This window comes from Marmota marmota, unplaced genomic scaffold (genome assembly GCF_001458135.2).
Source record: "Marmota marmota marmota unplaced genomic scaffold, marMar, whole genome shotgun sequence".
NCBI lineage: Eukaryota > Metazoa > Chordata > Mammalia > Rodentia > Sciuridae > Marmota > Marmota marmota.
Window position 1 is genome coordinate 24817464 of NW_026000153.1, and position 18038 is coordinate 24835501.

The 18038-nt window shown below is 32.7% G+C and overlaps 1 protein-coding gene across 3 annotated transcripts in view; it reads right to left on the minus strand.

The window, feature by feature from the left end:
- The window catches only part of LOC107146251 (zona pellucida binding protein), a 98297-nt gene that overhangs the window by 22422 nt on the left and 57837 nt on the right, over positions 1 to 18038 (minus strand). For all 3 annotated transcript variants that reach the window (XM_048786595.1, XM_048786594.1, XM_015490326.2), the window contains one exon: positions 17380 to 17557. In XM_048786595.1, coding sequence (XP_048642552.1) covers positions 17380 to 17557 — 178 coding nt within the window. The remainder of the gene's footprint in view (positions 1 to 17379; positions 17558 to 18038) is intronic.

Here is an 18038-nt window from a genome sequence, read left to right on the forward strand (position 1 = left end):
GAGTATACAAAGAACTCAAAAAATTAGACAATAAGAGAACAAACAACCCAATCAACAAATGGGCCAAGGACCTGAACAGACACTTCTCAGAGGAGGACATACAGTCAATCAACAAGTACATGAAAAAATGCTCACCATCTCTAGCTGTCAGAGAAATGCAAATCAAAACCACCCTAAGATACCATCTCACTCCAGTAAGATTGGCAGCCATTATGAAGTCAAACAACAACAAGTGCTGGCGAGGATGTGGGGAAAAGGGTACACTTGTACATTGCTGGTGGGACTGCAAATTGGTGCAGCCAATTTGGAAAGCAGTATGGAGATTTCTTGGAAAGCTGGGAATGGAGCCACCATTTGACCCAGCTATTCCCCTTCTTGGTCTATTCCCTAAAGACCTAAAAAGAGCATGCTACAGGGACACTGCTACATCGATGTTCATAGCAGCACAATTCACAATAGCAAGACTGTGGAACCAACCTAGATGCCCTTCAATAGACGAATGGATAAAAAAAATGTGGCATTTATACACAATGGAGTATTACTCTGCATTAAAAAATGACAAAATCATAGAATTTACAGGGAAATGGATGGCATTAGAGCAGATTATGCTAAGTGAAGCTAGCCAATCCCTAAAAAACAAATGCCAAATGTCTTCTTTGATATAAGGAGAGTAACTAAGAACAGAGTAGGGACGAAGAGCAGGAGAAGAAGATTAACATTTAACAGGGATGAGAGGTGGGAGGGAAAGGGAGAGAGAAGGGAAATTGCATGGTAATGGAAGGAGACCCTCAGGGTTATACAGTGGAGGGGGTAGAGAGAGAGGAGGGGAGGGGAGGGGAGAGGTGGGGAGGGGGGAGGGTGGAGGATGGGAAAGGCAGCGGAGCACAACAGACACTAGTATGGCAATATGTAAATCAATGGATGTGTAACTGATGTGATTCTGCAATCTGTATACGGGGTAAAAATGGGAGTTCATAACCCACTTGAATCAAAGTGTGAAATATGATATATCAAGAACTATGTAATGTTTTGAACAACCAACAATAAAAAAATTTAAAAAAAATAAAGCAAGTAAAAGAAATAAAAGGCATGGATGATAAAAATGAAGTAAGACTGTTTATCAGATGATAGGTTTATTTAGGTAAAAATAACTATGAACTCTAATTATTGATAAACACTATCATAGTATCCAGGTTGTTTAAAACTCAACTTTATTCTTATAAACTAGCTGGAAAGTTAAATCATTAAAACAATTCTATCTATAATACAGAATATAAAATGTAACATCCTTATGAGTAACCCTAGGAAATGGGTTTGTTAAAATTGCACGCTGAAAACTTAAAATGTCCTTGAAATAAATTTAAATAATTTCCAAAACTGGAGGATCACCATGTTCAGTGTTAGAAGACTAAGTGTGTTGAGATGACAATTACCATTAATTTTGTATCCAGAGTCAATAAAATCAAATTAGAAATTGATATGCTAATGCTAAAATGTTTACAGTAATTCAAAGTACAGAGAGTAAACAAAGCAATTTTTAAAATAAAAGCAAATTTGGAAGATTAACCTATATGATTTTAACAGATGCTATATAAAGCCATAGTAATCAAAACACTTAGGCATTTGTGAAATAATAGACATATAGATGAATATGGCTGAATTAAACACATACAAATATGTTTAGCTACATTTCTGACAGAAGTAATACAGCATTTTAATGGAGAAAGAAAAATCTATACTCAACAAATGGTGCCAGATAATTAGGATATGATGACATTTATGGTAAAAAAAAAATTACCATCAACTCTTACAACAAATAGAAAAATTAAATCAAAGCTGGTCACAGACCAAAATGTACAATCCCAAAATACTATTCAAAAATACTAGAGAAAGCCCTTCTGAGTTTAGAGTGGGAAAAGATTTATTAGAACACAAATACATCATTACAGAATAAGGAATTAATAAAATGGACTTCTCCAACTTTTTCCTTTGAAAACAAAAATGCAAGCAATCATCTGGGGAAAATATTTATAGTATATCAGAAAAGAATTTTCCTATATTAAGACTTCTTACAAGCTAATAATTTTATGATAATCAACTTTTTTAAAAAATGGGAAAGCTATTTGAATAGAGATAGTGCAAAAGAAGTACCAAGAGTCCTGATAAACTTGAGAAGGTGCTCAAAATATCTTATAGTCAGGAAAATTAAAATTAAAACCACAAAAAAGTACCATAACAAACATACACCAGAATTGCCAAAATTAAGAAGACAATACCTAATGCACTGGAAAAGATTTTGAGCAACCAGAACTTCTAGCTCATGTTTGAATTAAGAAGACAATACCTAATGCACTGGAAAAGATTTTGAGCAACCAGAACTTCTAGCTCATGTTTGAGCTGACTTAATATGAAATTTATTGCCACATTAAAAATGATTTGGTTTTATTTTTTATGAAGTTAAACATACACTTACCATATGACCCAGCAATCACAGTCATAGGTATTTTCCCAGGAGAACTGAAAACATATGTCCACACAAAGACTGGTACAGGAATGTTCATAGCAGCTTTATTTGTAATGGCCTAAAACTGGAAACAACCCAAATGTCTATCATCAGGTGAATGGATAAATAAATAAAATGTGGTATAGCCATACAATGAGATACTACTCAGCAATAAAGAGAGGAACTATTAACACATGTAACAATATGGATGAATTTCACAATCAGGCTGAGTGAACAAATTCAGACAAAGAGTATATATTACATGACTCCATTTATAGAAAAATTTAAGAATGTATGCAAATCTAAAGTGATACAAAGTATATGAATATTTGTATGGGACTGAATATTGAGGAAGTTCATGAAAAAAGAGCATAAGCAAAGCTCAGTGCATAACACATATCTTGGCCAAAGTGATTGTTTCATCAGTGTATATATCTCAAAGCAATTAAACTGTAGAAGTTCAATATGTAATTAATTGTATGTCAATGCTGAGTGACAAAGAAAGCTATAGGAGTCACTTCAGGTAAAATTTTATTTATTGACAGATTATCATGCAAAAATATTACTATTTACCTGTTAAAAATTTTAAGTGTGCGAAATAGGATTAAAAAATACCAAGACGGGAAAACAATGAAAGTATTAAATATTTGAGAGGAGAGTTATTTAAATTTTACGAGCCGTTTAAGAAAAGCCAAGAAGAGGAAAGAATAGTAACTCAGTTTTAAAACAGCAGTGCCCTAGTATTAAAATATTTCATATTGTTTACAAGGAAACACTGTAGACCAAAGTCTCTCATGAATGTAGACATAAAAATTTAACAGTATTAGCACATCCAGTTAAGCAATATATAAAAGGGATAAAAAATGATTATGTGGAGCTAAAGATGTTTCTCACTGGTAGAGTGCTTGTCTAATAAGCATGAGGTCTTTGGTTCTATTCTCAGTATGGCGTGCACGCATAAACACACACACAACCAAACACACAAAACTTTGCAGCCTACAGTCAGCCAATTTATGTAAGATTGTTTTAACATTTTTATATCAGTTGATACATCATAAAAACATGATAAAAGATTTAAAAACATGATCATCTCAATTGGTGTGTAAAAGACATTTGATAAATCCAAACTAATTTATGATTAAAAATAAATTAGGGAAGAGAAGAGAATTTCCTTCATCAACCTGATTAGTGACATTTATAAAAACTTAAAACCTGGTGGTGCTAAGAAGAATATTTATAGGTGAAAACAGACACATTAAAAAGAAGATCTTTAATCAATAAACTGAACTTAGAGCTTAAAGATCTATGAAAAATAGAGCAAACTAAACACAAAGCCAGCAGAATCAAGAAAATAAAAAAAGTTAATATGCAGATTAACTAAAAGAGAAAATAGAATGGTAGAGAAATCAACAAAACCATATTGGAAAGAAGTCAACAAAAAGATCTATGACAAGACCAACAAAATTGATCAGACTTTAATGAGCCTAAAGAAAAAAGGGGATTCAAATTCAAAGCAGAAGTGATAGCATTATTACTAAGTTTACACATAAAAGATAAGTAATACTAAAAACAAACATATGCCAAAGAATTGTATAACCTAAATGAAATGAACACATTTCTAGAAGCACACAATATACCAACAATGACTCATAAAAAAGAGGAAATCTGAATAAACCTATAACAAGATGTTTGAATCAGTAATTAGCCAGAAGATTTCTCTAGGGAATTCCATCAAACCTTAAGGAATAAGTAACAAAAATTCTTTTCAAACTCATAAAAATAATTTCTTAACTTATATAATAGAGGCCAGAAACACAATGATACAAATACAAGATAAAAATATTACAAGAAAATTATACATATTACATATTCTTTATGAACACTAATGCAAAATTCATCAACCAAATATTAGTAAACCAAATTCATCAACATATTATATACGAATTGGGCACCATGACTAAGAAAATTTTGCTTCTAGAATGTTGGGACTGTTCAACACACAAAAAGAAAGAAGTTAATCAACACAATATATGTCATTAACAAATGAACAGGAAAACCTCATGGTTATATAAATCCACGCCAACACATAAAAACACATGCACATTTTTTCCAGTAGTAGCACCTATTTATGATTAAAAATATACAATAAACTACATTTTAAAAATTTCATCATCATGGTGAAGATATTATATGAAAAACTGTAATACTGTACTCAATAATTAAAGAATCAAAGTTTTTCCCCTAGGTTCAAGAATGAGATGACAAGGATGCTCTATTTTGCTAGTTAGTACTGGAAGTTCTAGTTAGAGCAATCTGATGAGAAAAAAATAAATGGCATCGAACTTAAGGGACATAAGTACAATTATCTGTTAATAAATGACATGATTTTATATGTAGAAAATCTTCAAGATTCTAAAAAAATTTCAAAAATCCTTTAGGATATAAGGTTAGCAAAGCTGTAGGATACAAAATCAACAAATATAAATAGTGACATTTCTATACATTAAAAATACACAACCAATGAGAAATTAAGAAAATAATCACACTTAACATGATAGTTTTCACTTCCATCAATTTACTGGCAAATGTCATACTTTCATAGTTCTTTATGGCTGAGTAGTACTCCATTGTGTATATATACCACATTTTCTTTATTCATTGTTGAAGGTACCTATGTTAGTTTCATAGCTTGGTTAACATGAATTGAGCATTACAATGATTAATATGGCTGCATCCCTATAGTATATCCTGATTTTAGAACTTTTGGATATATGAAAGAGAGGGATAGCTGGGTCATATGCTAGATCTATTCCTAATTTTGTGAGGAATCTCCATACTGCTTTCTAGAGTGGTTGCACTAATATATAGTCCCGCCAAACATATGGGAGTGTACCTTCTTCCCCACATATTTGCCAATACTTATTATTATATATATTCTTGACAACTGCCATTCCGCTTGGAGTGAGATGAAATTTCAATATTTCCTGTGATATGCAGGAGCTCATCCAAAATAAGGGGAAAAAATAAAAGGGTGAGATTCCATAGAAATAAACTTAAGATAACTGTACTGGGGGGATTGAGGGAGAGGGAAAAGGAAAGAACAATGGAATGAATCTGACCTAACTTTCCTATGTACATATATGAATATACCACAGTGAATCTCACCATTATGTATATCCACAAGACACAAACTTTTAAAAAAATCTGTAAGTAAAGATCAGGAAGGTCAAAAGAGTAGAGGGAAGGGAATGGGAGAAAAGAGGAGTAGAGGGAAAGGGAAAGTACTGGAAATTGAATTAGAGAATACTATATTCCATGCTTTTATAATTGTGTCAAAATGAATCCTTATGTTATATATAACTAAAAAGAATCAATAAAAATAAACAAAAAAATTCTATTTACAATAGCATTAAAAACATTGAAATGCTTAGGAATAAATTTTTACCAAAGAAGCAAAAGACCTATACATTGAATGCTACAACATACTGCAGAAAATACAGATAACTAAAAAGGAATCCTGTGTTTATGGATTAAAATAATATTTTCAAAAAAGAAATGTTATCCAAATTGATCTATAGATTTAATTCAGTCCCTATAAGAATGCCATCAGGATTTTGCAGAAACAGCAAAGTCCATTCAAAAATTCATATAAAGGACTGCAAGATGTGGGGCCAAAAGAGGAAGCATCCTATTTTGATATGTGACCCAGGTCTCTCCTAGTGAGAATACAACATCTCAGAGAGTGTGAGAGGACCCCCATCTAGTGGATTTTCACAGAAATCAATAACACTGTGACCCCCACCCCCATGCAGAAATCAGAGCCTCTGCATTCAAGTAGGACTCTGGACTCTGGACCCAAAGCCAGCAAAGTTCTAGCTCAGACATGGTTCTCAAGTGGCTTAGCAGAATCACCTATCAGCACCTCTGCAGAACTCCAGACTGTGATCTGTTCCCACACAGGACAGTTGGCTGCTATCTATCCAAAGTACAAGGCCATCGCCCAGCTCCTCCAACCTCACCAGACACCCTGGCGCTGGAAGCAGACCGACTCCATCTTGGAAAATCTTTCTTGCCATATTTGGGGGCGTGACTCTCAGATTAGATCTCCATCTGAGCAGGTCCAGTATTCTCACCCTGGTTACCTATACTATCCTGAGGGCAGAGACAGCAGCTTAAAACAGACAACCCCACCTACTGGATGAGAAGAGAAGCAGGAAAGAAACGGATCTCTAAAACTAGCAACAACCCTGGTTTCTTCTTTTGGGTTTTTCTTTTCTTCTTCTTCTTTCTCTTCTACCCTTCTATCCTCTGGCCCTCACATCCCCAACATATGTAAAACCAAGAACTTGGCATGAAATAGGACTTTGAGGACTGAGTCACCTGAATAATATACTATAGAGGAGTTGCATAAGCCCCCCCTTTTTCTCTTTTTCTTTCTTTTTTTCCCTTTTTTCTTTCTTCTTCATTCACCCCCCCATGTTTTACTATTTTCACATCCTGTATTTTTCTAAATACATATGTGTGTGTTTTTTTATGTACTCTACTGTCTGCCCATATACTTGTCTACCCTAAATTACTTCGTGTCTATTCCCTTGCTACTAACTCTCTTCATTAGATTTCTCTTTCACATTTCCTAAGATATATTAACTATATACCCTCACATCTTTCCCTCTCCACATATTGTCCTATGCCTAACCCCCAGTTCATTGTCCACTGCCAAAAACTGTAAACCTTTTTATGAAACTACTGTTTATATTTTAAATAAACAATAATGAATCCAACATTCCCAGACATTGAGACTAAACTGTAAATGTCTTCATAACAACAAATTGTTCACAGGTGATGTATTGTTGATATTGGGATCTATTAACACTGTCCTTCCCAACAAAGGAGGGATTTTGGAACCCTACAAGAGTACTACAAATCTATAGGGTAAAAACAATAACACACCAGACCCACAGAGCTGGAAGGAAGACACACAAGCAACATGGAAAGAGAAGGGAAGAAAGTACAACAAACAAATCAATATAACACATCATTGGAATAATTGGCAGCAACAGCAGAAAAAATTACAGGGAAAGATTTCAGAATTTACATGGTTAAAATGTTCTGTGAACTCAAAGAAGACATAAGAGAACAAATACAAGCAGTGAAAGATCACTTTGACAATGAGCTACATAAACAAATCCAAGAAGCAAAAGATCACCTCAACAGGGAGACAGAGGTTCTAACAAAACAAAACAAAACAGAAATCCTTGAAATGGAAAGAAATAAAAAAGCAAATTAAAAGCTCAAATGAAAACATCACTTGGAAGATACGGCATCAGACAATAAAGATAAAATATATCATCTTGAAAAGAACATAGACCACATAGCGAAAATGGTAAGAAACTATGAGCAAAAAAGACCAAATTTAAGAGTTATTGGAATAGAGGAAGGCATAGAGGTCCAAACCAAAGGAATGAACAATCTATTCAAAGAAATAATATCAGAAAACTTTCCAAACATGAAGAATGAATTGGAAATCCAAATTCAAGAAGCATACAGGATGCTGAATGTACAAAATCACAACAGATCCACACCAAGAAACATTATAATGAAAATACCCAACATACAGAATAAGGAGAGAATTTTAAAAGCCACAAGAAAAAGGAATCAGATTACATGTAGGGGAAAACCAATCAGACAACGGCAGAGTTTTCTGAAAGCTAGAAGATCCTGGAACAACATATATCAAGTTCTGAAAGAGAATGGGTGCCAACCAAGAAGCTTATACACAGCAAAATTAAGCTTTAGATTTGAAGATGAAACAAAAACTTTCCATGATAAACAAAAGTTAAAAGAATTTATACTTAGAAAACCAGCACTGTAAAACATCCTTTGCAAAATATCCTATGAAGAGGAAATAAAAAAAACAACAATGAAAATCAGCAGAGGGAGGTACTACACGAAAGGAAAAACTAATCAAAGAGGAAAACCAAGTCAAGTTAAATAAAAAAATAAACAAATATGGCTGGAATTACAAACCATGTCTCAATAATAACCCTAAATGTTAATGGCTTAAACTCACCAATCAAAAGATAGTCTAGCAGATTGGATTAAAAAAAGACCCAACAATATGCTGCCTCCAGGAGACTCATCTCATAGGAAAAGATATACACAGAATTAAGGTAAAAAGTTGGGAAAAATCATACCACTCACATGGACTGTGGAAACAAGCAGGGGTTTCCATCCTCATATCAAATAAAGTAGACTTCAAGCCAAAATTAATCAAAAGGGATAAAAATGGACATTACATACAGCTTAAGGGAACCATACACCAACAAGACATATAATTCTAAATATATATGACCCAAACAATGGTGCGGCTATGTTTATCAAACAAACTCTTCTCAAGTTCAAGAGTCAAATTGACCACAACACAATACTCTTGGGTGACTGTAACACACTTCTCTCACCATTGGATAGATCTTCCAAACAAAAGTTGAATAAAGAACCTATACACCTCAATAATATAATCAATAAACTTAGACTTAACTGAGATATACAGAATATTTCAACCTGCATCAAGCAGATACACTTTCTTCTCAGCAGCACATGGATCCTTCTCACAATAGACCATATATTATGCCATAAAACAACTCTTAGCAAATACAAAAAAGTATAGATACTACTATGCATTTTATCAGATTATAATGGAATGAAATTGGAAATCATCGACAAAATAAAAAATAAAAATTCCTCCATCACCTGGAGACTAAACAATATGCTACTCAATGAACAATGGGTTGCAGAAGACATCAAGGAGGAGAGTAAAAAATTCTTAGAGGTAAATGAGAACATAGACACACATATCGAAATCTCTGGGACACTATGAAAGTAGTACTAAGAGGAAAATTCATTGCATGGAGTTCATTCCTTAAAAGATAAAAAAGGTCAATAAACAAATGACCTCACACTACCTCTCAAAGCCCTAGAAAAAGAAGAACAAATCAGCAGCAAAAGCAGTAAAAGACAAGAAATAATTAAAATCAGAAATGAATTCGAAACAAAAGAAATAATTGAAAAAAACTGACAAAAGTTGGTTCTTTGAAAAAATAAACAAAGTAGACCTACCCTTAGCCAGGCTAATAAAGAGAAGGAGAAAGAGGACTCAAATTATCAGCATATATGATGAAAAAGGTAATATCACAACAAACACTACAGAAATACAGAGGAAAATTAGAAATTATTTTGAAATCTTATACTCCAATAAAAGAGAAGACATTGAAGGCATCGACAAATTTCTTTAGTCATAGGATTTTCCCAGATTGAGTCATGAAGATATACACAATTTAAACAGACCAATATCAAGTGAGGAAATAGAAGATGCCATCAGAAGCTTACCAACCAAGAAAAGCCCAGGACCAGACGGATATATAGCCGAGTTTTACAAGACCTTTAAAGAAGAACTAATACCAATACTCTACAATTTATTTCAGGAAATAGAGAAAGAGAGAGTATTTCCAAACTCATTCTATGAGGCCAATATCACCCTGATTCCAAAACCAGGCAGACACATCAAAGAAAGAAAACTTCAGATCAATATCTCCAATGAACATAGATGCAAAAATTCTCAATAAATTCTGGGAAACTGAATACAAAAACATATCAAAAAGATTTTGCACCATGATCAAGTGGGATTTATCCCAGGGATGCAAGGTTGGTTCAACATATGGAAATCAAAAAGTGTAATTTATCACATCAATAGACTTAAAGAATCATAAGATCATCTCAAGAGATGCAGAAAAAGCATTTGACAAAATACAGCACCCCTTTATGTTCAAAACACTAGAAAAACTAGGGATAACAGGAACATATCTCAAAATCGTAAAGGCTATCTACAATAAGCTTCAGGCCAACATCATTCTAAATGGAGAAAAATTGAAGGCATTCTCTCTAAAAACTGGAACAAGACAGGGATGCCCTCTTTCATCACTTCTATTCAACATAGTTCTTGTAACATTGGCCACAGCAATTAGACAGCCAGAAGAAATAAAAGGGCTATGTACAGGAAAAGAAGAACTTAAGTTAGCACTATTTGCTGACTATATGATTCTATACCTAGAAGACCCAAAAAACTCTACCATAAAACTTCCAGAACTAGTAAATGAATTCAGCAAGATATAAAACCAACACCCATAAATCAAAGGCATTTCTGTATATCAATGACAAATCCTCTGAAAAGGAAATGAGGGAAACTACCCCATTCACAATAACCTCAAAAAAAGACACTTGGGAATCAATTTAATTAAAGAGGTAAAAGATCTATACAATGAAAACTACAGAACCCTAAAGAGAGAAATCAAAGACGACCTTAGAAGATGGAAAGATCTACCTTGCTCTTGGATAGGCAGAATAAATATTATCAAAATAACCACACTGCCAAAAGCACTATACAGACTTAATGCAATTCTGATCAAAATCCCAATGGCATTCCCCATAGAAATAGTAAAAGCAATCAAGAAATTCATCTGGAAAAATAAGAGACCCAAAATAGCTAAAGCAATCCTTAGCAGGAAGAGTGAAGTAGGTGGCATCGCTATACCAGACCTTAAACTATACTACTTAGCAATAGTAACAAAAACAGCATGGTATTGACATCAAAACAGACTGGTAGACCAATAGTACAGAATAGAGGACACACAGACTAACCCACAAAATTACAATTATCTTATATATAGACAAAGGTGCCGAAAACATGCACTGGAGAAAAGATAGCATCTTCAAGAAATGGTGCTGGGAAAACTGGAAATTTATATGCAACAAAATGAAATTAAATCCTATCTCTCACTATGCACAAAATTTAACTCAATATGAACAAAGGACCTAGGAATTAAACCAGAGACTATGCATAGAAGAAAAAGTAAGCCCTAATCGTCATCACGTGGGATTAGGTCCCAAGTTCCTTAATAACACTCCTACAGCACAAGAATTAAAACCAAGAATTAATAAATGGGATGGACTCAAACTAAAAATTTTCTTCTCAGCCAAAAAAAAATCTATGAAATGAATAGAGAGCCTACATTTTGGGAGCAAATTTTTACCCCTCACACATCAAATAGAGCACTAATCTCTAGGGTATATAAAAACTCAAAAATCTAAACACCAAAAAAACCAAGTAACTCAATCAATAAATGGGCCAAGGACCTGAACAGACACTTCTCAGAAGAGGATATACAATCAATCAACAAATATATGAAAAAATGTTCATCATCTCTAGCAATTAGAGAAATGCAAATCAAAACTACTCTAAGATATCATCTCACTCCGGTCAGAATGGCAGCTATTATGAAGACAAAACAACAGTAAGTGTTGGCAAGGATGTGGGGGAAAAGGTACACTCATGCATTGCTGGTAGGACTGCAAGTTGGTGCAGCCAATATGGAAAGCAGTATGAAGATTCCTTGGAAAACTGGGAATGGAACCATCATTTGACCCAGCTAATCCTCTCCTCGGACTATACCCAAAGGACTTAAAAACAGCATACTACAGGAACACAGCCACATCAATGTTTATAGCAGCACAATTCACAATAGCTAAACTGTGGAGCCATCCTAGATGCCCTTCAGTGGATGAATGGATAAAAAATGTGACATATATACAATTTTACTCCACAATAAAAGAGAATAAAATCATGGCATTTGCAGGTAAATGGATGGCATTGGAGAAGATAACGCTAAGTGAAGTTAGCCAATCACCAAAAAACAAATGCTGAATGTCTTCTCTGATATAAGATGACTTACTCATAGTGGGGTAGGGAGGGAGAGGAATGGAGGAATAGATGAATTCTAGATAGGGAAGAGGGGTGGAAGGGAAAGGGAGGGGGCAGGGAATTAGCAAGGATGGTGAAAGGTGATGGACATCATTATCCAAAGAACACGTATGAATACACGAATTGGGTGTGAACTTAGTTTATATACAAACAGAAATATGAACAATTGTGATATATATGTGCAATAAGAATTATAATGCAAAAATAAGTACATGTAAAAGACAGGAATTGGCATGAACATACTCTATATACAAAGACATGAAAAATTGTGCTGTATATGTGTAATAAGAATTGTAATGCATTTGCTGTCGTGCATTTAAAAAAATCAATTAAAAAATTCATTTGGAATCTCATGAGACTCTAAATAGCCAGAATAATCTTAACAAAGAACAAGTTAGAGGACTCCCGCATCTTGGTTTCAAAATTTACTACAATGCTACATTGATTGAGACAGTGTAAAGATGGGGACATATAAACCACTGTAACAGAATAGAGAGCTCAAATCAAACCATTCACATAATTTCAACTGATTTTTAACAAAGAGGCTATGGGTAAAATGTAACCTTTTCAACAAATGGTGCTGCAATAAATTGGATATACATATGCAAATTAGTTATGTTGTACCCTTACCTCTATCAGACATACAAATTAACTCAAAATGAATAACATACCTAGAGTTTTAAGGCTCAAGCTTTAAAACTTTTGGCATAAGAACAAAGTTTCATGACATTAGATTTGACATTAACTTCTTGGGTCTGACACCAAAAGAATAGGAAATAAAAGAAAAAATACATTGGACTTCAACAATATTTACAACTTAGTGAATTTCAGTGTTTAAGGTATAATCAAGAGAGTTGAAAAAACAAAGTATGAGAGAAAATATTTGCAAAAGATATATTTGATAGGGCATTATGTCGAACTCATGTAACTCAAAATAAAAGTAAAGACACTTAATTTAAAACCAGAAAAAAAGATTTCAATAGAAATTTCTCCAAAAGATATATAGAAATGTAAAATAAGAACATATAAGATTGCTCAGTATTTATCAATCATTATGGAAATATAAATAAATATCACAATGGATAACACATCCCATTCATTAGGATAATTTTAAATACAAACAATAACAAAGTGTTGGTAAGGAGATGGAAAAAAATGGAACTGTTGTGCATTACTCATGATAATATAAAATGGTGCAGCCACTGTGAAGAATTTGTCTTCTCCTAAAACTACCATTGGATCCAGTAACTTCACTTTTAGATATCAAGGCAAAGATGTGTACAAGTAGGTACTGGGACAGAAAACTGTATACCATATTTCATCACAGCATTATTCACAAGAGCCAAAAGATGGATATGACTCAAATATCCATCATCAACAGATGAATGGATAAACAAACTGTGGCATATACATGTTCAATCTTAAAAGGAATTCATTTCAAATGCATTCTACCACATGGATGAACCCTGAAAGTATTTTAACTGAAACAAGCCAGATTCATATGACTACAAGATTCCATTTATCAGTTACCTAGAGTAAAAAATTGAAAAGGACAGAAAGTAGAATAACTATTAGCAGTAGGTGAGAAAACAGTGAATCTAGTTACTACTTAACTCAATCAGAGTTTGTTTCTGGGATGTGAGAACATTCTTAAATTGATGGTGATGATGGGTGCACAATTTTATGAATGTACTTTATACCTCTGAATTTTACACTTGATTAAAATGGTGTATTTCGTTGGTATGACCTCAACCTCTACGTATAACTGCAAAGCTCTAATTTAAAAAACATACTAAAAAATGTATATTAAATGTTTTCCTTCCCAAGAGTAAAAAAGGAGCAGCACTCCTTGAGATACATCTGAGGAAAGGGTTTGGGCAGGATAATTAGAACACAGACCTGGAACATCATACAGTGCCATAAAATAAGAAAGTGATCAACAAATAAAAGCACACTGAGTAAATATACAATCTCACTTCAGGGAATGTGCAGTGGCAAAACTTGGATAATTTGAATAATATAATAAATAATTATAGCAATGGATTACAACAAAAGAATACATTCATAAGCTTATATTGATAAATAAAAATAAACTAGAGAGAAGATAGCTGTCCCTTAGAGAATTACATTCAATAAACATGTAATGATGAACATAAAAAATGGTTGCTATACTTGGATCAGCAGTACTTCTCAAAGGTTCATGTGCTCAAAGACTGGTCCCCAGTCTGTGGTGCTGCTGGGAGATGGTGGAACTTTTGAGAAGTAGGGCTAGTGGGATATATTTAGGTCATTTGAAGTATGCCCTTTCGGGATACATTGGGATACTGGCCCCTTCCTGTCTCTCAGGCTTTGTAATATCTATGAAGTGAATAGGCCTCTTCTGCCCTGAGCTCTTGACACAATGTACTACACATCACTAAAGCCAACCAACTATGGAGTGACACCTCCAAAACTGTGAGCCAGAATAAACCTTTCCTCTTTATCAGTTGATTATCTCAGGTATTTTGTGACAGTGATGGAAAATGAACGAATAATTACCATTAGGGCAAATAAAACATAAACAATTATCATAAGAAGGAAATGTCACTGGATGCTAAAATTAGTGGACAAAGTGTGATGAATATGCATATGTTTTTATATCTCAAAGAGTTTCCCAATGATAAATTAATTTTAAAAAAGGGATAAAAATGAAAAAAATTGGAAGATATGACCTTAACTCATCAAAGTGAACATCATAAGTAATAAGATGTTTAAATAACACATATCTCTTGAAATGACATTTGGAAAGCGACATATCATCATTTGTGAAGTATTATTGCCCAAAATGCATAAATTTGAACCTAATCATGAGAAAACTAGATTCAAATTGGGATACATCTTACAAAATAAGTCTCCTTGTGTCAAGGTCATGAAAAGCAGAAACTCCAATTGATTATAGAGATGCAAGTAATGTAATTATCATATCTTATATTGAATCTTGGTCCTCAAAGGACATTATTAGGAATACTGGCAAAATATGAATAATTTCTATAGTCTAATCAGTTGTACTATATTAATGTTAATACCCTAATTTAATAATAATAATAATAATAATAATAATAATAATAATAATAATGTTATTAAGGTGTTAAAATCAAGATACGTGTAATGAAGGGTATATAGGAATTCTCTTTACAACTTTTGCAATTTTTCTTAATTTAAAAATGATTTAAAAATAGAAAGTTTGAGAATATCAGGTACCTAAATATAAAGCTAAGTAAAATATCTATAAGACCTCTATAAATATAGTATTTTAATTGAGGTAAGTTTAAATGAAAATGTATAAACACATACACACAGATACACACACACACACACACACAAACACACACCACACACATATAGGACACAAAATGGAAATACAGCATAATCTCCTGCTCCTTTAATTTTTGAGAGAAGCCTTTCTTGACAATCTAATTAATGAAGCACTAACCTCAACCTAGTTAGTCTCCAGAGTGGTTTTTCCCCATTTGAACTCCTAGCATGATCCATTTTTCACCCTTATTTGCCCTCTTCCATTGTACCTGCTTAAATTAAGTTAAACATAAATTCTTATTTTCAGATATTCTTTGGTCATTTGGAATTAGTCTTTTGTAAAGTACTTATTCAAATCGTTTGCCCTTTATTTTGGTTTTGTGTTTTTAAAAATATTCTTAATATGTTATGGGTACTAATTTTGGGGGAGTCAAATCCATTATGATTTTATTTACCATTCTCTGGGATTATCTTTTTTCCATATGTTTTAATAATTTCTTAATATTGTATAGATTTTTAAATTTTATTATAGTATAATAGAGGAAAGGGGGTAAGGGAGGAGAAGAGGAAGTGAGGAAGTGCTCAGGAGTGATACTGGCCAAACTATATTATTATACTGTGTGTATGTATCAATACATAACAACAAGTCACACCATTATGTAAAGCTGTAATGTACCAACAAAATAATGTAGAAATAAAATAAAATTTAAAAAAATCAAAATTCCTCATGAGATATAAATATTTTAATAATTTTAATTTAGCATTAAAGTCTTTACTGAAAACAAATAGAAATGCATATAAATAGAGAGCTAAACTACTATGTTCCACTTTCATTCCTTGTTATTTCTAGCCTTTTCTTTATCCTTATCTGTGGTACACTGATACACAATACTACTGTTGTCAAAATAGTTACAAAGTTTCCATCTGGAAGTAATTTATTTATTAAATTTGTATTGTATTTTCTAAAACAATTTTAATACATTTTGTCAAATTCCATATAGTTAAACAAAAACAATAGAAGAAAAAAGTAATAAAGCAAAATCTAACCAAACAAAAGTAAAAAGAACACTTGGTGCTCCATTATATGAAAAGATTTTTAATCTAACTTGGATAAACAGGAGAACAAATTTAAAAAGATGAAAAAAAAGGTACTGACTTAGCAATATTAATAATAGGAAGATTTTAAGACTAGAAATTAACTGACCCATTCAATTCTTGATAACAAAAATGCAAATTCTTTTAATACAAAGGCAACCACTTTTGTAGAATTCCTCTATAATAAAGATGAAGACAGATGAATGTCAGAGAGTGACTAAGAACCTTTAGTGCTAGTATCAAAAGTCAGAAAAAAATTATAATAAAATAATTCAAATACTTATTTCTAAAAGAAAAAAAAAGACACAAAATTCCCTACCTACTCTAGACTACACAAAATTAAACTCACTGATAACAGTTTCTAAGATATATCATTTGGTTATATCTAGGGTAAATAACTCTAAAGTAACTTATAACTATTATCTTTGTTTCTTCCCAGATAACTGCCTAAAGCCATTGAACCTTTGCTGTCATAGTAATACCAAGGTCAAAATTAAGCCGCTTTTTTCCTTTACATCTTAGATTCACACAGCCTCCTCAAACATACTACCTTGAATAATTTAAAAAAATATACAGCTGACAATAAAAAAAAAATGATAGACATTCACTTAGGCATAATGAAATAAGTGAATTTTTATCAATATACAACATGAAATCATAGTTCATTACATACCACAGCATTCAGGACATTTTGGATGCTTCAGGGTATTCATTCCATACCCTGGAAAGCAGCGATTGATCCAAATCATTTGGAGAGTACCTTCAATGTAGTATATTTCAGGCAATGGATCTGAACGTCTGCCTAGAACTTCTACTTGTTGACTGAAAAATCTCTCTATGAGATTTTTAGCCTAAAATAAAAATAAAATATGAAAAAATATTAGTCAAAAATAAATGTAATTTTAGAACAGAGAAGACAGAGGCAGGATAAAACAGCCTCGGGTGTTTATTTTATCTTGCACTCATAGGATATGAATACAATAATAACACATGTAAAACTAAAAAGATGTCACCTATATGCCTCCAATATTTCCAAAGGTACTTTCTTAAATAACACAAAGAGACCATTTGAATATATAATCAAACATTTTGTTCTCTTTGAATTTTTAGTAGCACATAGAAAACATCAGAGAAAAATCAAGACAGTGGCTTGAAATTGAATGTTTTCTATGAAATTAAACATAAAGGAATATATTTTAAGAATCATTAAAAAGCATATTCTCTGGCACCCCCTTCACTCTTTTCAAAAAGAAAATTAGGTTTAAAAACAAGAGAAAATACAACACCTATTACAATCTTTAGGTCTGCATCTAAAAAATAAGTTTATAAAAT